Consider the following 21,272-nt stretch of genomic DNA (forward strand, 5'->3'; position numbering starts at 1 on the left):
CCAGCCACCCCCCCCCCCCCCCCCCCCCCCCCCTAATGTTCTATTACAGAATATGAATTGACCTTACTCTGCTAAGCTAAGTGTCACATGATTCTATTTTACTAGCATTGGTCGTATTATAGGGTTTCTTTGTTAGCTCATTTATTGCGTTTGCTTCATGAAGGGGATAATATAACTTATTTCCGGATATATTTGAGCTCTTTTATATGATACTGTTTTATGGTGTTATAATTGCATGTTTTATAGTTTTATTATCATATTTTCTGATACAATTAAGATGTCTTACGATCATCATTACTTGTGCTAGCTCAAAGCCGCTGATCTCAAGAATGGATTCAATGGAGTTCCTGTTTTTCAGGTATACTAATTTAATTGTTCAATCTACCATCTTGGTTGAAATCAGCTTTAGCAAAGATCAATCTTATTTTAGGTTATCCTTAAATTGGATAGCTCCTACTTAGTAATGACTCATTAGCTGCCGTTGATACACATGTATGCATGTGTGCGCATGCCTGTTGTCCAATCAAAATTGGGGTGAAAGAAACTTAACTGTTGACAGGGAAATGACTCAACTTAATTGAGGCCTTGCACAAAGAAAGTGTAGAGCAAGGGAATTGTATTCAATTCAATTACTATTTGTTGGTAGATATCACATTGCGGTATGTGGAGTTTCATTCCACTTACAAGTTTAGTATGTAGGAGACTGCCTAGCTATGTGGGATTTTGTACTGTTAGTTTGCAGATTGTAAAATTGTCATATGTCATCAGTTGTCACATGTCGGATGCTAATGCAAGTCATTTTTTTTTAACTACCAATCCTCCTTGCATGTATGCTTGATTTTTGGTTCGTCATCTAATTAGTTATCTCTGATTACAGTCAGACCTACTGGTTGTGAAGAAGAAAAACAAGCGTTATTGCCCAATATATTTTACTAAGGTTGGTTTGAGAACTTGGTTTACTACAAATATTTTCTTAGCTAAGATTACATTTGTTAGGCATCTGCATGATATGAACATGTCATTCGCTAGTTAATTTCTATATGTTACTATGCAGGAAGATATAGAAAATGAGCTGGGTAAGGTCTCTAGGGCATCAAGAGGCCCAGGGGTTTCTCAAAATATTCTGGTACTATTACTTGCGATAAAGTCGTGTTTCCTTCATTTATTTGTTGGAAGTATTTTAACTGCGTGAGTTTGTGAGTACAACGAAATATTGGTTTTAACTATAATTGTTCATTTAAGATTTTCAGAGACGGTATTTCATCTGTCAAAAAATATGACTGTCCTTCCCTTGCTGAATTTAAAATAAAATTCCAATAATAAATTGCTTCCTTTAGGGACAGAAAGCCATGTGCTATTTGGCACAGCTTCTTGTTGGTTTTAAGCTTCAAGCGCATCCCACTTATCACTTCAAATACAGCTCTTTGCAAATATTTTTATGTCGCAATGCATACGCGCACGCTTGCTTCATACGTTTGCAGGATTTGCCTGTCTATTCAATTTTTGTTGTTGTTATGTGCTCGTCTTATAATGATGAACCGTCTTAATAACAGGTTGGTAGTCTGGAAGATGTTTTAAGGAAAATGGAGGTATTTGATCTAGTCACTGCTATAACTTTTTACTTCTTGTAGTAATTTAAGAAACTTGTGAATTACTTCATTTGGATCATATGCAGGTTAGTGAAAAGGACTCGGGTTGGGAAGATTTGATTTTTATTCCACCTGGCAAAAGTTTCTCCCAGCACATTCAAGATGTGAGCAAAAAGTGAAGCGCAGAGCATGATTTTAACTGACCACATTGAAGTTATCTTTATAGAAGCAGTGAGTTCATTACAAAATCCCATGACTCACAACCAAGCAGGTGAGTCATCATTCACCGCAAACTCTCTCTCGCACTCACTCTCTCTCTTGTGACATTGTACATTCTTTGACACATGCAGCTGGTCAAAGAAATGTTGAGGGGAAGCTAAGCTTGAAAAAGAATATAGAACGAAACAACCTTCAAACAATGATGGATGTCATTTTTATTTGCCAAAGTTGGGTAAATTGAGGGGATTGGTTTTATTGTATGTGTACAGTTTGATCAACCTTTTATTTACATTTTGGTACTATTTAGAGTATTCTAATACTAATTAAAGTACCTTTTTTCATTCTTAATGTTACATTGTATTTAAGACCTTGATTCTTTACAAAACTCTCACATATTAATGCTTTGTTTTGTGCCACTACCGAAGGTCCTTATCCAAAAGAATCAGTCAATATTATGTCCTTCCACTTCTATTGGGATTTAGTGGCACGTGTTTGTTTCCCAAGGAGCCTTACACTTGTGTATCCGACTTTTGCTTACTCTCCCAACATGCCTCCCTGTCTTGTACATAAAAATTTCCCTTAATAGTTGACAACAATGTCACGTTGTCGCTTAGAGGAGCAATGTTGATTCTCCGCCGGCTAGTTAAGTGTGACCTTGCAGATTAATGAGTTGATCTTTTTTTGTGTGTCTCCAGAATATTAGTGGCTGACTTAAAAGCAACTGGTGATGTGGTAATGATGAAACTACTTAATGGTAATGCATATATTGACCCACCCCAGAACCAATTTCTCATTCAGAAATGGTCAGGATTTTTCAGGAGTGTGTTGAGGAGGCATTGCTAATAAGTTAGGGCCTACTATAAGTTGGTCTAACATCAAGAGGTTGACAAAAAAATGAGTGAAGCTGTGATAGCTTACCATACTATCTAAAAAGTGTCGTGCAAAACATGCCCAATAATCATTTTGGAGCCTTTGATGCGTTTGATGTCCGAACTAAAAATTTTGTCCACTGCATTAATAAAAAGGAGAAAATCATTAACAAATTGTAAATTGGTGGAGCCTCGCAATTTTGTAACGAGTAAAAGCGACACCGCATTGCATTGTAAGAAGTTGACGCCTTAACCGAGTAGTTGTTGGAGGGAAGCCGCCCCCTCCTTCAAGATTCCCATTACCTAATTTTTCACGTAAACAAACGGAATTACTATTTTACCCCCAGCCTTAGCTTCCACACTACTGGAATATTGCCACTAGTTATTTTCTCAACCTGATGGATTAAGGGCATCAAACGTGGAACAGAAACACGGGGAATTCACCATTTAAAAAAAATAAATAAATAAATAAATAAAGCCCAAGTAAAAACTTCGTTCTCTCCGACTATTTTTGTCTCTACGGAAATCCAAATTCCAAACCAAGGAAGCGACACATGGAGCTTTACAAATGGTGTGACTTTCTTTAAGCTTTACTCTAATTTCGCTCTCTATTAAGCTCTCTAACCACTACAGCCAAACCAGCCTCCAATTATTCTAATCATCATCATTAGTGAGTCCTATTAAACTGAAAACCATAGAAACAGTTGCAAATATATTCCGATCGTCAGGTAACACCTGCTACCAATATTTCTAGGCAATTAGTAAAAGATGGTTGAAGGACTAGGCTTTCCTCAAAGGATCATAAAGGCCACTCCTTCAAAAGCTCTGGTCATCAGAATCAATCTAGTTTTCCTCGCTTTCTTCATCATTGTCTACGCCGCTCTTCTTCTCCGGCCATCTCTTTCGGTCTATCACGAAAACGCAGCTTCTCTTGTTAGATGCTCTATTCGAGAATGCCATCACAAGGTAAGGTGAGCCTTACACCTCCTTTTTCTTTTAACTTTTGGTGGTATTAATATATGTCATATGCATTAAAAGTATAATCTCGATTATGTACTAAATTAACATTGATTACGTGTTAGGATGAAAATGGAATCAAGGTGAAGGCTGTCTTGGAGGAGTCGACTGATCATGATGAGTCCAATATTAATTTGCCAAATTATAACAAGTCCAAAAATATAGGATTAATAAACGAGACTACTAGTAGTCATGATGAATTGGAAATTCCAAGCTTCTTGAAGAAAATGTTGGGGAAGGGAAAGAAGAAGATTGGGATGGTGAACATGGATGAAGAAGATGTGAGTGAGTGGAATAGAAAGTATTTAGGAGAAACCATTGCTGTAAATTTCGATCACGTGACGGATTTTTTCAAGTGGGAGGATTTGTTTCCCGAGTGGATCGACGAAGAGGAAGAGAGCGACGTGCCGTCGTGTCCGGAGGTTCCGATGCCGGATTTCAAAAGGTACGGGAAGATGGACGTGATATTGGCGAAACTTCCATGCAATGAGAAGGAGAGGAGGGACGTGTTTAGGCTGCAAGTTCATCTGGTAGTGGCGAATTTGGCTGTGAAGAAAGGGAAGAGGGATTGGAATAAGAGGACCAGAGTGGTGTTTTGGAGCAAGTGTAGGCCGATGATGGAGCTGTTTAGGTGCAGCGAGTTGGTGAAACGACAAGGAAATTGGTGGTTCTTTGAGCCGGAGATCCCCAAGTTGGAGCAAAAGTTGTCGTTGCCGGTCGGTTCTTGCCAGTTGGCTCTGCCGCTCTGGGGTCAAGGTACGTAAAAATACGTACATATTTCCATATATTTTTACACCTTTAGTACAAAAACTGAGGAATTAATTTTAAAAAAAAAACTGAGAAATTAAAAGAAATTTAATTTTATATCCTTTTTTTGTTGGATGGAAGTGATTTTATCGAATTATATTTTAGAAAGAAATAATGATAAAAATAAATAAAAAGAATGATATTTTAGGAAGAAATATAAAGAATGAAACTCAGCAAAATATAAATGACATAATTTATTTGGGAAGAAAGAATGATAAAAATAAATAAAAAGAATGATATTTTAGGAAGAAATATAAAAAATGAAACTCGGCAAAATATAAATGACACAATTTATTTGGGAAGAAAGAATGATAAAAATGGACATTGTTTAGAAAATAAATAACGCGCCAGGTAGGGGTCGAACCTACGACTTTCTGCTTAGGAAACAGACGCTCTATCCACTGAGCTACAGGCGCTTGATGAGATTTGTTCCCTTATAGATATCTTTAGTTTGGAAAGATTGGAACATAACCGACAACCAAAAAAAATGATCAATTGGCTTAAACCTTAAAGTGCATGGCTGTTTCCGACTTCCCAAAAAAAAGTGTTAAATATTATATCATTGGCCTGGAATTACCACCACTTGTGTGATAGATCCTTCCAGGGATCCAAAAACTTGCATGCAAGTGAGTTGTAATGCTGGCAATTACAATATACAAACATATACTAAAGGACAACCCGTAAGTTTATAACAAAAACACAAATTAATACGCATATTGTACAGGAATCCACGACATCTACGACGTGACGAAGATCCAAAGCAGCAGCACAAGTTATCTAAAGAAGAAATCCAAGAAACGAGAGGCCTACGCCACAGTCCTCCACTCCTCCGAAGCGTACGTTTGCGGCGCCATAACCTTAGCCCAGAGCCTCCGGCGCAGCGGCACCGACCGCGACCTCATACTCCTCATCGACAACTCCATCTCCGCCGAAAAGCGCGCCGCCCTCGCCTCCGCCGGGTGGCAGATCCTCGTCATAACGCGCATCCGCAACCCCAACGCCGAGAAGGGCGCCTACAACGAGTACAACTACAGCAAGTTCCGGCTCTGGCAGCTCACCGACTACGACAAAATCGTCTTCGTCGACGCCGACATCATCGTACTCCGAAACCTCGATCTCCTCTTCCACTTCCCTCAGATAACCGCCGCCGGCAACGACTTCTCCCTCTTCAACTCCGGCATAATGGTCCTCGAGCCCTCCAACTGCACCTTCAAAGTCTTCATGGAAAGCCGAAACGACGTCGTTTCTTACAACGGCGGCGACCAGGGCTTCCTCAACGAGATGTTCGTCTGGTGGCACCGCCTTCCAAGGAGAGTCAACTTCTTGAAGGATTTCTGGTCCAATTCCACCATTAATGAAATCAGCTTTAAGAACGAGCTTTTCGGTGCCGATCCGCCCAAAGTTTACGCTATTCATTACTTGGGGTGGAAGCCATGGCTGTGTTACAGAGATTATGACTGCAATTGGGATGTGGAGGAGAGTTTTGTGTACGCGAGTGACGTGGCACATCATAGATGGTGGAAGGTCTACGACGCCATGGACGAGAAGTTGCAGAGCTTTTGCAGGTTGACGAAGAGGAGGAAGACGGAGTTGGAGTGGGAAAGGAGGATTGCTAGGAAGAAGGGATTGGTCAATGGGCATTGGAGGATCAATATTACAGATCCTAGACGCTCTCATTTGGTTAAAGATTAGGATTTTTTTCCTTAAATTTTTGTTTAAAAGTTACATGATCGATATTGTTTGTTGTGTCCAGTTCTTTTGCCAATAATTTATGCAGTGTGAATAGATTACAAGCACATTAATCGGAGTTTTTCGTTTCAATGATATTTTTCTTCATTTTTTTTCCTAATTAGCTAGATATATACCTGCAGTATGATTCCATAAGAACAAACGACGAATTATAAAATTTCTATATTAGCAATGTTCAAGTAGCGCATAGTATGATATACTAAATACTTCACAGAGAGACCCCAAGTGTGGTGGTCTAGTGGTTAAAGCTCATTGTGGCGGGCTTATGAAATTATGGTCAAAGGTTCGAGTGTTGGGTTATCGTGAGATTGGATCTCTGGACTTTTATATTAATTTAATTATTATAAACATGATCACAGTTGGAAATTACTAATTTCATCAGTACTATGTAGATCTTATGTATCCTATAACAAAACTGCTAATTGATTTTCGACGGTCTGAATACTTTGTGTTTGGAGGGTGAAAACTGTACCTAGGAGAAGAAAACAATTATATATGTACGTTTTGATATTTAATTACTAGCTAGATATCCCGACCTTAATTAGTTGAAGGAACATTGAGGTGCTCAAGCATCGCAACAAAATTATTTATATATAAATTGTTTATTGCTTTTGGTTGTTTTGAAAAACGTACGTACTACTTACACTTAGCTAAGAAACTTAAGCGCGCGTTTAGAGTTGGAGTGTATTCAAAGGAATAAATAATTATGTCCAAAACTTCGGAATATATATATATATATATATTGTGCAAGGAATTTAAAACAAAATATAGTTACGCTCTTGAAAATTAATTTTTTTTTCCCTTTCTAATTAGCATGAAAAATCATTTCTAAACAATAATAAACATGTTGACTACCATTCACCAAAAAGAAAAAAAGACGATAGCTATGTTGACTATCCTTTTGGTGGTTAGATATAGAAATATTTTCCCCGTGAGTGGAAAGTTAAACGATCATGATATCCTGTTATTTTAGTGTTGAAACAGCGCATGCTGTTCTGATAATTATCTTTTGTTGGATATGTGAAGATCAAATGAAAAGAAATCACTGTGCTCTATAATTAGTAGTTAAAATCCTTGAAAACAATTTTTTCACTATCAAATATTATCATTAGGACAACGACCAATTTTTTGTTCTCTGTTGGAAGTACAGAAAGATCATGAACTAGCGCTAGAGATATTTTGTAACGATGAATATGCTACTGATTTATTATCAATAGATATTAAGGAAAAGTATTGTTGTTATTCATCAAAAAAAAAAAACAACAAAAAAAAAAGGAAAAGTATTGTTGATAAAGATATACGGTGGTTGTAATAATATTGCAATTGAAAGAATAGCATTACCTGCAGCATATCATAATTGTTTGCTTTAGCCAATTATTTAACTAATGGAAAATATTTGGTGTGCCAACAGATGCTTTAATTAACTAATCACCAGAAAAATTACTAATTTAAGCACAACTTTCAACATATATGAACTCAGTTAAGAGTTTGATAATATGTCTCTATCATATTGCCGAAAGATTAATATTCCAAGAGCAACAGTTCGAGAAAATGATTGGGTTTGGGTGCAAGGCAAGTATTGAGAGAGAAATTGGACACCCCCAGTGGAAAGAATTGGGTTGGTTGAACATAACTTTTTTTTTTGGTGCACCAACTAAGAAGACCTTTGTAAAGCAATGTTTTAGTCCTGATCATTTCCACGGATCTTATATGCTAAGATTACTTTAAGCTTAACAATTATCCAAATCCATGGGATTAGCATATATAATATAACAAAATGAAAAGAGATCCTTTTTCTAGTGGTTGATGCAAGGTTAAGTATTTACTACTAGATGTATATGCATATGATCATGCATAATTTTATTATGCAAACGTTTGATTGGCGTAAATGTATATGCATATGATCCCATAATTTTGTCGTGAAGACACGGAAATAGGCCCATTTGGGGTAGATTACGCATAGGGAAATAGGTAATATTTGAGATGAATTAAATTTAATAGATCAATAGTTTACATAAGTTAATAAATAGGTTAAATTACTGTTTTTGTCCATAATTTGTCTGGTTATGAACCATAACTTGACAAGTTATTGTCCATAAATCATGATTTTTATCCATAACTTGTCTGGTTTGAACCATAACTTGACAAGTTTATCTATAACTTATCTAGTTATGAACCATAACTTGACAAATTATGACCTATTAATTTCTATAACTAAAAGTTAGCTTATATACTTCTTTAAGCTTTTCATATCGGCTTATTTTCTACTATTTATGACATATAAATTACACATGTACAGCCGGCGTGGACCTTCGTCTTTCCCATATTAACGAAAAGAAATATATTTTAAGGCGTTTCTTAAGTTTTTTAATTTTTTATTATTTTTTTTCTAAAAGTTGTCCCAAAATACTCACTTACCATAAAATCTCCCTAAAAAATAAGAAGACAAAGAAAAAAGTTGCAATCTTATATGTTGTTTGTGTGAAAAATCCTTGAAGAAAGCGCAAAATGTCTTTATTATTCTTAAATAATTTGTTTCGCCCAGAAATAGTACTGCCGTCTCCACTGTGCACGTTTAGGACGAAAGAGAAACGACAATAGAAATCGTAAATTGACAAAAGACCCTAAATGCCCTTGTGTTTAGTCTATAAATATTATTATTGTCGTGTTTATTCAATAACTAAAAAACCAACATACCCTTGTGTTTCTCTAAATAACATGTTTGTGTAACTAATTGGTTTGATGATGTGTCACTGAATTATTGGTTCACCCTTGTAGTAGGGTTGTTTTTCGGGTTCTAATTATTTATGAACACCCCTAAAATCCTGCAGATGACAAAATATAGAGAAAATTAGGAAATGTCTTGCTTTCGTCTCTTTATGTGTCTTATTTTATATTTTTATGCTTTTCAAAGTAATGTGAAAGGAAAAAAAAAATACACAAGAGGAGAAATCTCTAAGGGAAAAAACTAAAAATACCACTCAAATGTAGTAAAAAATATTATTTTTGTCACTCTACTTAACAATAAATAATTGTCATTTAATTAATAAAGAGAAAACAAAAAAAATACAATGATACTCAATTATTTAAAATAACATAAATAATAAGCTTGCATGATATCATGACAAACCATATACTTTTCTCCATCTTCTTCTACTTTCTTAGCATAGAGAGATTCCTCTCAATGTTGCTGGCACGTATAGTTTTGGGCTTAACAACAAAAGAATAATTGGGTCTAGTAATCAAATACAAAGTAGCAACTCTCTCTTAACTCACCTTTTTAATTTTGCATTATTTTTATAGAATTGTCCATTCGTATGTCCATTTATAGTGACAGAAAGTGTGAGATGAATGTAGTAGTGTTTATAGAGCAAAGTGAAAAGTAGATGTTTTCCCATACTTTTCTAAGACATATTATTTATATCATTCTAAATAATTAAATTTTACTATAGCTTTTTTTATCAATTAAATAATAATTATTTATTTTTAAATAGAGTAACATAAAGAATATTATTTACCGTTCTTAGTGGTATTTTTAATTTTTTTTCCGATCTTTTAAATCCCTCCTCAGCTAGGTTTCCCAACATAAAAGCCCATGGCCGGGGCTGTCTCCGGTTGCATTCGATCTCCAGGTTATACAAGCCCAATACCTTCGGCCTGTTTTAAGCACGAAATCTGATCCACAAAGAAAAATGGGAAAAAATACAGCAGCCAGTGCTGAATGCATAATATATACTAGATTAACAGTCACCATCCCTTACCCGATTGACATATTTAGATGTATTAGTGGTGAATTTTTTCGGGCTCGGGCGGGCAGGCCCATATGCCGGCCCATCCAAAGTAGAAATTCGGGTTCGGGCTCGGACAGCCTAAATTTTGAGACCACGCCAGAGCCCACCGCCGTGTAGGTGCCGTCGACCGCCGTCCGCAGGAATTGTTTTTAAAATTTTCCGTTCATGCCCGATTGCCCGACCCGAAAATAAGCCCGAAAACTCAAATTTTGCCCGAAACCCGAGTTGCCTGAAAATATTAGTTGCTACAAATTGGGACATTCTGAGAATCGAACTCGGGACCTCTCACACCCAAAGCAAGAATCATACCACTAGACCCAATGCCCATATTTGTTATTTAAATTTTTAACTTATTAATTAAGGTAAATACACAATTCTTTAATAGAAAGAACAAATTCCTATTTTAGCAGTTTAATATTTCAGTTTTCACATTCTTGAACATTTTTTATAATCAATCACATGATAAAAGGATTCCTCAAAAAACAATATACACAAGGAAAGAAACACATTGCCATTACGTTTTTATTATTTTTTATTTTAAAAAAGTGTTGTTTCTATATAATGTTGGTTTTGTTCTTATAGATACTCATGTTTTTCTACTCTATATCACTCTTCTTTATATCTTTATCTATTTTTCTGTTCACAATCTCTCCTCATCCTCTTAATTATCTTCTTTTTTCTTCCACTTTCTTCAATCTCTTTGTGACTCTATATCAAAGTAACTTTCTACTTGCATACCACAGTAAATTAATAATTTTATCAAAAGTCACTCAATGATTGGTTTAATAACTTCATCGCTATTTGAGGATCTCTATTTTAAAAGCCCAGTCACTCAATGTTGAAGCCTTGGTTTGCATTAAGGATTAGGATCGGGCCGATCAACGTCTACAAGATATAATTTCACCGGCAAGTCAAGAATGGATCGATGAATTTAATCGATTAACATTTAATTTTGAAGACGATCCCTCAGCTTCAAATTAAATTGTAAATTTGTAATTTGTAAATATGTATTTACTTTTTACATTGTATTTGTAATTTAATAAACAATGTAAGTTTATACAATTTGTAATTCGTTACAAAATGATTGCACTCTTTTTTTCTTGCCAAGTTTTTATCCCAATTAGGTTTTTCTTGGTAAGGTTTTTAACGAGGCAATCATGAATTGTAAATTTAAAAATTAATAAAGAAATAATTTTTTTATATAATTCATGTGTTCATTTCAAATTGTAATATATATATATATATAAATTTTAACACAAAATAACTTAATATTAAAAAAAAAGTTTAAATAATCCGGGCAATTCGGCCGGGCTCGGGCCGCTTAATACAAACTCGCGGCCCGTTCAAGGTAAAATTCGGGCTTGGGCGGGCGGCTCGGGCTCGGGTTCGGACAAAAACTCAGGTTTTTCAGGTGGTCACGGGCGGCCCGTCCAAAGTTCCAGTACTAAATGTACCAATGAGCAAAATTTACGTATTTATCAAGCTAAAATAAAAAAGCAACTTAAAGTACTAATAAGGGAAATAAAAAAAGAAAAAAAAGAGGGAAATTAAAAACAGGAAAATGAGACAATGAAAGAAATTGGTAGTACAAAAATGGCATCTAAAAAATAGGAATCTGATTTTCTTAACAAACGAAACGCTTTTTCATTACGAATATCTGTTCATTTTATCAATTTAAATTTAAAATTTAAATTTTATTACAATAAAAAATTCTCATAAACAGTCACATCTAATTTTTTTACTACAGTAAAAAGCTCACATAAAATCACATCTTAACTTGAATTAAAAACTCAAATCAGCGAACTAAACGGACTCTTAAATTTCACACAATCAAACACAAACGCGTTGAGAAACCCCTCCTATGCACACACTCCGTGCATAAAAACATTTGTGTGTCAGTCTTCCATGAGTGCCAACGTTCTTACTGGCACAAAAGACCAAATGCAATTAAATTTGGCATTTGGTAACAGTAAATCTGTAATGGTTGGATTGATAAGCATATTCCTGCGTAGCGTCTGACGTGGCAAGATCAGAGCCTAAAAAAAAATAAAAAAAATAAAAAAAAGCTTATCCAAATAGTGCAAAATTGCCTCCACAAATTCCAATCCTCCTAAAGCTCTCACTCTCCCATGCAGAACAGCACACAGCACACGACACCCAAAATGGAAGCTTCATCTACTAACCATTCCAAGCCTTCAAATTGCTTCCCAAAAAGCCTGCTTTGGGATTTAGAATTCCCTTGATTGATTTCTCTTCAAAATATAATATTATAATTGATGTGTTAATTAAAATTTTAATATTTAAGTATAAAAAATATTTTTTAATATAATATTATTTATTATGTTAAATTTCTCATATATTATATTTTATGATAAAATTTATACCAAATATAACATATAAAAATTTGACATTTAATTATTATTAATTAAAATGTTTATTTTTTCACGTAATTATTATAACTTTTATATTTTCTTAAAAATTTATTTTTACGTCTTTTAAAGATTAATAATAAAAAATAAATAAATTTAACATTTTAAATAGTATTATATATTAAAATAAAAATAAAAATAATATATTATATCACAATATTAATATTTATATTGGAGTTTAACTTGAGTATAATTCTTGAGTTGAATTTGAGTTGAACTTGTAACTTGAGTTTGTGTTTGGTTGTGTACATTTGAGTTATGGTTTGAGATAAAAATCTTTTTGAGTTTGTGTTTGAGTGAATCAAAACTTGAATTTGTATTTAGATAGTATTTTAATAAAAACTCAATGCTGAAGAAAAATTTTAATAGGGTATATGGGTCGGGTTTTATTCGTCTTTTCGTTGTCAACGCATAGAAAAAAAATCATCTCAATCAGAATAAAAACGAAAAAGTTATAGCATTTTTAAGAATAGAAAAAATAATGTTCATTAATTTAAGTTCGAGTTTCTGAACTCGAGTTGAAGGGGAAACTTGAACTCGAGTTTTAGTCCTAAACTCGAGTTTAAACTCGAGTTTAAATTCAAATTTAAACTCAAATTTAAACTTAAAAGAACATGAACTCAAATAAAATTATAACTCGAGTTACATTTTTTTAAATTTTTTACTTAAAAGAACAAACTCTTAAACTCCTAACATGATATAACGGTTCTGATTTTCCTGTGTTTTAGACCCCACCAATACCAACAACGTGACTTATTAATTTATTATCCGGAGCTGCTTTGCTCATATTTGTCCATTTAAAATATTTTTCCACGTCTTTTCTGGTTTGGATTTTTCCGTTGGGGCCATCTTTGTGCTTTATTCAGCGCACCGTGTTTTTAGATCGAGTGGCGTTAACGCGTATTTACCGGATTGCCATGCCAGCTAATCATGTGAGAAGCGCCGGTTATTGCGGATTAGGAAAACGTGTGGGCATAACGGTCATTTCGTACGGGAGTTCATTGGTACGCGCTCTACGAAGCAGGTAGAGACACCATCCGTGGCGGGCGGTTACTTTATTTATTTTATCTAAAACTTCATTAGCACGGAGTCACTTTTGTGTCATGAGCCGTGCAGTATAGCTCAATTATTATGCGTTTTCCCCCTAATTTAATTGTAACAAGTAATAATTTGTCTAAAAAAAGACTCTAGATAGAACCTTAGATTTCTAACTCTAGTCAGAATCGTATCATATTAAAAAGAATTACAAAGTAAACAATTTCTCATATAAATTTAATAATTAAAAGTAAAAAATTACTAATAATGCATTTAATCTGCTCCTAAAACTCCTAAAAACTATAACTGGTTTGGAAGATTGCAGTTTTACAAATCCTCTGATACATGTGGATGATTCACAAATAGAGTTAAGTGGAGCCAGTATAAGATGAGAGTGTCATAGCTATTGTATGTGGCTTATATACTTTACCGACAAGTATAGGGGACAAGTGGTATTAGATTAAATATTGTTTTTAATGCACTTCTTAACAAGAGCTGGTAAAATGATACTACTACAATACTCTTTATTTATTTATTTTTTATGCTCTTTGCATTAGATTATGAAATACACAATTTTAATATAAACTTATCAAAAATAATTATTAATTATGATTCTGAATCTAAACATTCACTTCATTTTCGTTTCAAACTTTTAAATCCCATCCCGTGTCTCTATTATTACTAATTTTTGGAATAAAACAACGGTCTGTCAAGTGAAAAAGTCAAAACAAAACTGGTGGAGAAGAATTTTATGACGGGAGAAAATTAATAAAAACTACCGCCCAAAAAAAAAAAAGGAAAACTAATACAAAAACAGAAACCAGTACAAAACAAATGTTTAAAAATAGAAAAAAAATACAAAAGAAAAATAACATGGGAAAAATTAGTAAGGTGATTTGTCCGCTTGGTTCCTGAATTAATCAATTATTTTCACTTCAGTCCCTCAAAATTTAATTTCCATAATCAACTCCTTATATTATTGATTTCTTTGCAATCTTAATCAAATATAGTAACATATGTTATATTCTTGATGGAATTTATCATGTGACACGTACGTGATCTAATCTAAAGTTGAATTATATAGTTTTTTTTTTTTTTTTCAGAGAGTACCGTCTCAAATAAGACTTTAAAGAACAGAAAAAAAGAAATAAAGCTATAACCATCTCAAAATCAAATAAATCTGTAAAATGTTAAATATATGTAATCCCTATACACATAGTACTCTTGCAGAAATTATATAGTTTAATTATAATAAAAAAACCTAATAAGTTAAAGAAAAATAAATACAATATATGGTTTAGAGAGTAGAAGAAAAAACTTCAACACAAATGGAAAGAGGTTGGCTCTTCTAAAGAAACCCACAAGATCGTTCTCAATCCACACTAACCAGACTACACCTTTTTCAAAATTAAATATAGGGAGTTGCTTGTCACAATCAAAATATTCAGATGCCAAAGTGACAATTACAAACAATAGAGCAACCACTCAGACAAATTATCTAAAATTGTAAAGTAGGGTGAGGTGGACAAAAACGGTCCACAACGAGGGGAAAGGCTGGGTGACTTGGCGAGCAGGTCCTCCTGAGTCTCCGGTTTTAGTCAAAACCCAAAACCAAAACCCAAAACAACTCAAACCATAATAATATTAAAAAGTCGTCTTCTAAGATTCCCTTTGCCTACAATTTATGAACTTTCATGAACACCACAGGTCCACACCCGTGTAAATTTTCCAACCAAAAAAGGACCCAAACAAATATTAATAGATAATAATAATAATAATAATTAAAAAAATAATAACTAAAAAAATAATAACAATAATATCATCGTGAAGGAGAGAAAGATGGATCTAGTCTGCGTCTGCGTGAGGAGGTAAGCTCCACTCACGTGTATTCTATTTCTCCCCGTTTTTCTCACCTCCTATTTTTAGCTCCACTATTTTCCAACTTTATTTTTCGTATAATTTATTTTTGGTTAATTTTCTTTTTGTGATTTTGCAGCAATCGTTGCTAACATCATCCTTTTTTTCAATTCGTTTCTGGTTTATTAATCCGGTATGTTCTTTCCTTTTGATTTTCATTTTTGTTGAAAAGGAATTGTCAGTTTTGATTGCGATGTTTAATCCGTGATTAGAGCACTAATTCTCGGTTTCGATTTTAATAATCAATTCATGCGATACTATGTCTTTTTCGGTTTGCTGTCGAATTTGGAACCGTATTTTGTCAGTGAATTCATATGTTGTTAATAACCCTTTTTCTGACGACCTTCTATAGGATTTATCCTTTTTCTTTTTAAACTTTTTTTTTTTTCAATTTTTCGAATTTTCCTGTTTTTTGTTTCTAATCAAGAACAAAGAAAAAGGTAATTTACTTTGGACCAGCAAGATAATTTTTCGGAGAATAAGCATAGGAGATTAGAACCGTTCGGTTCAAGACCCGAATCCAGAATAAGTTTTGTTTCAAATTTGGCGTGAGTCTGGCTTTAAATGTCGTCTGGTTTCAAGATTATACTGATGTAAATATATAAAAGGAAAGGAAAGAAATAGGGAAGTATAAATATTATGTGAAAACGAATGAACAAGATTGCAATGGAAAAGTTGGTGAACATTGTTCTATAGTTTTAAGGCAGAAAATATATGCCGTTGACTCATTGTGGATATTCCCGTTATTTTCTTTTTCATTTTTTATTTCCTTTTACATGTATGGTGAAAGGTTGGTATGTCTTATGCGATTATAAATAATTTTAATGCTCATTCTTTTGAAAGATAGCAATTGTAATTATTAATATATGATTTTTCCTTTTTTTTTAAACACTTTTTCATTTTGGGTGAAAGTGCTAAGTGCTGGGAGATTATAGAAGCATGAGCTACTATTAAGGAAATGTTTTTCATCTTTAGTAATAAGCTTGAGATGATTGTATGGCGTCCAAAAAATAGGAGTATAAGGTTATATTCCTTCTAGAGGTCTTTTAGTACAAATTATTGCAAGTTTTTTATTTTCTTGTACTCTGAATTATATGGACGAGGTAATATATTTCATGTGATTAATCGTTTACCTTTTTGCTGGTTCAGTTCTGTCTTAGAATAGGGGATATCCTTCTAGTTCGGGCACTTCTACCACTTTGTGGAAATGGAGGATGTGAAAAATGGCGAACAGCTACCACCAGAGTCCTCTTCATTGTCCAACCATGATGATCATTCTAGTAATGAGACTACAGAAAACCCAGTTCTGAATGGAAAACTCGAAAACAACGGTGAGTCATTGATGACTGGAAACTCGAAGTTAACAACTGCACAAGATGCTTCTGAGCAAGACCAACTTCCTCCAACAGACAATCAGGCATCTAGCTCAACAACCACGGAACAAAGTCAAGCATCTGATAGCCCATCTGTAGAACAAAGTCAACCTGTTCTATCCGATTCTCCAGCCTTGACCTCACCAGAAGTAATTAATGAAACAGAGACCCAGAGTGAGGGTGTTGCGGTGGAAGGTTCTGAAAACCAACCTTTACAGGATACTTCTAATGTTTCAGCATCCCAAAGTACAGGCAAAGAAAATGATACAGAAAATCACAGTAACGTGGTGGGAAATTCTGAAAATGCAGCTGCACAAGATTTTCCCGCAACTGCTCCCTCTGCTTCCTTTTCAGAGGCAACAAATTATAAAAATGATGACGTGGTGCAATCTGTTGAGCTTGCTCTTCCCAACACAAAGGTTGCTGCAGTTACTGTCGTAAAACAAGAAAGTGCTGATTCTCCTAAACATGCTAAGCCACTTGACGTAAACAGAGGCCTCATCGATACAACGGCACCTTTTGAGTCTGTTAAAGAAGCTGTTTCTAAGTTTGGAGGAATTGTTGATTGGAAAGCCCATAAAATCCAAACTGTAGAGGTATACATACACATGTTTTCCAGTTTTGTTTATTCATTTTTTTTTACACCTTTTCTTTTCCCCGTTCCCAACTATTTTGTGAAATTCAGAAAGAAAAAGAAATATGATTTCTTGTAACATTGCTCTTATATATTGTATAAGCTGCTTCTTTGGTTGCAAAGTAGAGTATGGTCGATATGTATGTTTAACGATGTAATATTCCTTCTCTGGCTAAACAGAGACGCAAACTTGTAGAACAAGAGCTTGAGAAAGTGCAGGAGGAGGTTCCTGATTACAGGAAAAGATCAGAGACTGCTGAAGAGGCAAAAGTGCAAGTACTAAAAGAGTTGGACAGCACTAAAAGGCTCATTGAAGAATTGAAGCTCAACCTAGAGAGAGCACAAACAGAAGAGCATCAAGCAAAACAAGACTCTGAACTCGCCAAGCTCCGAGTGGAAGAGATGGAGCAAGGTATTGCCGATGAGGCTAGTGTTGCTGCCAAGGCACAGCTTGAGGTTGCTAAGGCTAGGCATACAGCTGCTGTTACGGAGCTGAAATCTGTTAAAGAAGAGTTAGAAGCACTGCGTAAAGAATATGCTTCTTTGGTGACTGACAAGGACGTAGCTGTAAAGAGGGCTGAAGAGGCTGTTGCTGCGTCCAAGGAGGTTGAGAAAACAGTAGAAGAACTGACTATTGAGCTGATTGCAACAAAGGAGTCATTGGAGTCTGCACATGCTGCCCATCTCGAAGCAGAGGAACAAAGAATAGGAGCAGCCTTGGCCACGGAGCAAGATTCTCTTAATTGGGAGAAGGAACTAAAACAAGCTGAAGAGGAGCTCCAGAGACTTAACCAGCAAATTCTATCAGCGAAGGATCTCAAATCGAAATTGGACACTGCCTCAGCCTTGCTTGCTGATTTGAAAGCTGAATTAGCTGCATACATGGAATCAAAGTTGAAGGAGGAAAATAATGAAGGACAGTCAAAAGGAGACATAGAGGAACCTTTAAAGAAAACTCATACTGATATACAGTTAGCAGTTGCTTCAGCAAAGAAGGAGCTTGAGGAAGTCAAGCTTAACATAGAGAAAGCTATTGCTGAAGTGAATTGCTTGAGGGTGGCTGCCACCTCGTTAAAAACAGAACTTGAAACTGAGAAATCGGCCCTTGCCGCCATTCGGCAGAGAGAAGGAATGGCATCAGTGGCTGTTGCATCTCTTGAAGCAGAACTGAACAGCACCAAGTCAGAAATAGCTGTTGTCCAGATGAAGGAGAAAGAAGTCAGAGAAATGATGGTTGAGATACCTAGGCAATTACAGCAAGCTGCACAGGAGGCTGACCAGGCTAAGTCACTAGCTCAAATGGCTCGTGAAGAGCTGCGAAAGGCAAAGGAAGAAGCAGAGCAAGCAAAGGCCGGAGCAAGTACGATAGAGAGTAGGTTACTCGCAGCACAAAAGGAAATAGAGGCTGCTAAAGCATCAGAAAAATTGGCGTTAGCAGCAATTAAGGCCTTGCAAGAGAGTGAATCCGCCAGAAACTCTGATGTGGATTCACCCACAGGGGTAACACTTTCTCTAGAGGAGTATTATGAGCTAAGCAAACGGGCCCATGAGGCAGAGGAGCAGGCAAATGCGAGGGTTGCATCTGCCATTTCTCAAATTGAGTTTGCCAAGGAATCTGAATTAAGAAGCTGGGAGAATTTGGAAGAAGTTAACCGGGAGATGGCTGCTAGAAAAGAAGCACTCAGGATTGCGATGGAGAAGGCTGAGAAGGCCAAGGACGGGAAGTTGGGAGTAGAACATGAGTTGAGAAAGTGGAGGGCAGAACACGAGCAACGTCGCAAGGCAACCGAATCTGGTCAAACTGCTGTAAATCCCGTTAAAAGCCCGAGGGCTAGCTTTGAGGGAAGGAAAGAAGCTATGGCCGATCGGGCCTCTGATGCTGCTGTCCCTGCCCATTATGCTTCAAGCCCGAAGTCATATGTAAGCAATAATGAAACTGACTCATTCCAAGAACCAAAGGCTGGAAAGAAAAAGAAGAAATCCTTGTTCCCCCGGTTTTTGATGTTTTTGGCTAGGAGGAGGGCACATCCGACCAGGTCAACGTAATCCTTACTGGAGCTACTACAGGTCGCTACTGTTACGATAAAATGTCGTAATTCTTATTATTGGCGGTTTCTCTTGCAGTGAAATGTGAATGCTGAATCGTATACCTGACAGAAATTTCTTGAATGTACATGTTTGTGATTGTTTAGTGTACAATATGGTGATTGGACATATAATTTTTCTCACTTAAGTGGTCATATTTCTGGTGATTTTGGAGCAATATGTTCGTTAAAGATGCTTGAGAAGAGGGAATAAGGTGCTTCTATAATGTATAGGCCTTGTCTTTAATATTTTTTTTTCCTCGGAGACCGTCATGTATAGGCCTCAAATGCTGAAAGTTTACTCTTGTAATAGCATTTTCGAGTTTGCTTAATGAAAGGATTTGGTTTGAGTTTCTTGTGATCTACTTGGATTCCTCTATTCTATTTGATTTTACTTTGATGAATTAGAATTTCTGTATCACAGTTGATGAGTAAATAATTAAACCATGTAAACGTGACTTTGGCAATTCCTTCATGTTTTGCCGTTTTTCAAGTTTATATTTGATATATTACATAACGACCTGCGTTTCCATGAGAAGTCAAAAGCATAAACCAGTCCTCGACAGGCTTTGCTGCGCAAAAGAAGAAAATACCTCATGTTAGACTTAGGTCACCAACAATTCACCTATATAGCAGTCACAAATCATTATATATAAATCTAGTAACCGTTTAGTTCGCTGATTCGAGTTTTTAATTTAAATTGAGATGTGATTTTATGTGAGAGTTTTTTATTGTAGTAAAACTCGAATTTTAAACTCAAATCGGTGAAATGAACGGACTTAAATTCAAATAAAAAAAAATCACTATACAACAGAAACGGATTGCATTTGAAAGCATTCAGGTGCTAAGTTTCTAGCGCAAAACAAAAACTCCTTCATGTATAATTAGCTCTCCAAGGGAGGTAAATCCGGCTTTAGCTCAGTTGGTAGAGCGGAGGACTGTAGTCGTTAGACAGATATCCTTAGGTCGCTGGTTCGAATCCGGCAAGCCGGATTTTTTTTCTCTATTTACTAGTGCCCAACGAAAATTTCTTTTCTTGTAGTGTCTATGTACGGTGGAAAAAAGAGAGAAAAAAAATAAATGAATAATTTTGTAGAGAAAAATGAAATTTTAAGTTGTTTAGTAAAGAAGAAATGAAGAATGAAGGAAAATAAAAATTAATAGGGTCTACTAATTTTTAATCTTTCTAACTTTAGAAAGAAAAGAGAATGGAAAAAGTTTGACAAAAAAATAATATGTAAAATAACAATTTTAACCTTTATCATTCATCATGTTTTTATTTGTATTGAAGTATTATTGTAAAATGTTTTAAATTTGACATTTTCTTTTCACTTCTCTTTCTCTTCTACCAAACAGCACGAGAGAAAAATATTTTACTTTCTTTATCTAGGTATTTTACTTCTCTTTCCTTCATCTTTTCTATCTATCTTACCAAACATAGTATTAATGTTTGCTTCTTTTTTTTTTAAGCCTAAACATATGAAAAAGAATACATATTATACAGCAAACCAGATTTTAATTTTTTTTTTTTTTTTAACTAGTGCCCAACAAAGATTTCTCAAGTTTTTCTATTTTTTAAGCCTAAACATATGAAAAAGAAAACATGTTATACAAAGGATGCTTAATTGCACAAGTAACATGGGACAAGTCACCGGCGATTAAGGTTTTATAAGCTGGAACTGAAAGTGTGCTTTGTGACCAAGTTGGCGCCCTTGCTTCACCAGTCATAAACCATAATAACTGTTTTCTATGAAACAGC

At 35.1% G+C, this 21,272-nt stretch overlaps 3 protein-coding genes and 2 non-coding genes across 7 annotated transcripts in view; 4 read left to right on the forward strand and 1 right to left on the reverse strand.

Annotated features, from left to right (window-relative positions):
- LOC21389765 (protein TIC 22, chloroplastic) overlaps positions 1-2,156 on the forward strand; it is a 3,564-nt gene extending 1,408 nt beyond the window's left edge. The window contains exons 2-7 of the mRNA XM_024173617.1: positions 308-358; positions 878-937; positions 1,055-1,126; positions 1,554-1,589; positions 1,676-1,860; positions 1,940-2,156. Of these exons, the coding sequence (XP_024029385.1) occupies positions 308-358; positions 878-937; positions 1,055-1,126; positions 1,554-1,589; positions 1,676-1,768 (312 nt within the window). The 3' untranslated portion in view covers positions 1,769-1,860; positions 1,940-2,156. The remainder of the gene's footprint in view (positions 1-307; positions 359-877; positions 938-1,054; positions 1,127-1,553; positions 1,590-1,675; positions 1,861-1,939) is intronic.
- A 1,201-nt stretch (positions 2,157-3,357) lies between these two features.
- LOC21389766 (UDP-glucuronate:xylan alpha-glucuronosyltransferase 2) lies at positions 3,358-6,286 on the forward strand. Of its 3 annotated transcripts, none has more exons than XM_024173619.1 (3): positions 3,358-3,651; positions 3,759-4,450; positions 5,226-6,286. In XM_024173619.1, the coding sequence occupies exons 1-3, from the start codon at positions 3,446-3,448 to the stop codon at positions 6,191-6,193; spliced, it is 1,866 nt and encodes a 621-aa protein (XP_024029387.1). In that variant the 5' UTR covers positions 3,358-3,445; the 3' UTR covers positions 6,194-6,286. The 3 variants fall into 3 exon arrangements, with proteins under 3 accessions (XP_024029387.1, XP_010108604.1, XP_024029388.1); XM_010110302.2 differs by having other exon boundaries at positions 3,358-3,643; positions 3,760-4,450; XM_024173620.1 differs by having other exon boundaries at positions 3,358-3,643; positions 3,847-4,450.
- TRNAR-CCU lies at positions 4,845-4,917 on the reverse strand. Its single transcript has one exon. It is a non-coding gene; the product is annotated as a tRNA-Arg (tRNA).
- An 8,926-nt stretch (positions 6,287-15,212) lies between the features above and the next one.
- LOC21389767 (protein WEAK CHLOROPLAST MOVEMENT UNDER BLUE LIGHT 1) lies at positions 15,213-19,874 on the forward strand. The gene is made up of 4 exons (XM_010110303.2): positions 15,213-15,373; positions 15,502-15,555; positions 16,572-17,391; positions 17,610-19,874. Exons 3-4 carry the CDS (start codon positions 16,630-16,632, stop codon positions 19,473-19,475), a joined length of 2,628 nt encoding a protein of 875 aa, XP_010108605.1. The 5' UTR covers positions 15,213-15,373; positions 15,502-15,555; positions 16,572-16,629; the 3' UTR covers positions 19,476-19,874.
- A 546-nt stretch (positions 19,875-20,420) lies between these two features.
- TRNAY-GUA lies at positions 20,421-20,506 on the forward strand. The gene is given in 2 exon segments: positions 20,421-20,457; positions 20,471-20,506. It is a non-coding gene; the product is annotated as a tRNA-Tyr (tRNA).
- The last annotated feature ends 766 nt before the right edge of the window (positions 20,507-21,272 follow it).

The sequence above is a fragment of the Morus notabilis genome, unplaced genomic scaffold (assembly GCF_000414095.1).
Source record: "Morus notabilis unplaced genomic scaffold, ASM41409v2 Scaffold823, whole genome shotgun sequence".
Taxonomy (NCBI): domain Eukaryota; kingdom Viridiplantae; phylum Streptophyta; class Magnoliopsida; order Rosales; family Moraceae; genus Morus; species Morus notabilis.

Bases quoted from the DNA above. Each gene is read 5' to 3' on its own strand.
- LOC21389767 (XM_010110303.2), top strand. From the start codon at position 16,630: ATGGAGGATGTGAAAAATGGCGAACAGCTACCACCAGAGTCCTCTTCA. The intron at 17,392-17,609 runs GTATACATACAC...CTGGCTAAACAG, and splicing joins ATAAAATCCAAACTGTAGAG to AGACGCAAACTTGTAGAACA.
- LOC21389766 (XM_024173619.1), top strand. From the start codon at position 3,446: ATGGTTGAAGGACTAGGCTTTCCTCAAAGGATCATAAAGGCCACTCCT. The intron at 3,652-3,758 runs AGCCTTACACCT...GATTACGTGTTA, and splicing joins TGCCATCACAAGGTAAGGTG to GGATGAAAATGGAATCAAGG. The intron at 4,451-5,225 runs GTACGTAAAAAT...CATATTGTACAG, and splicing joins TCTGCCGCTCTGGGGTCAAG to GAATCCACGACATCTACGAC.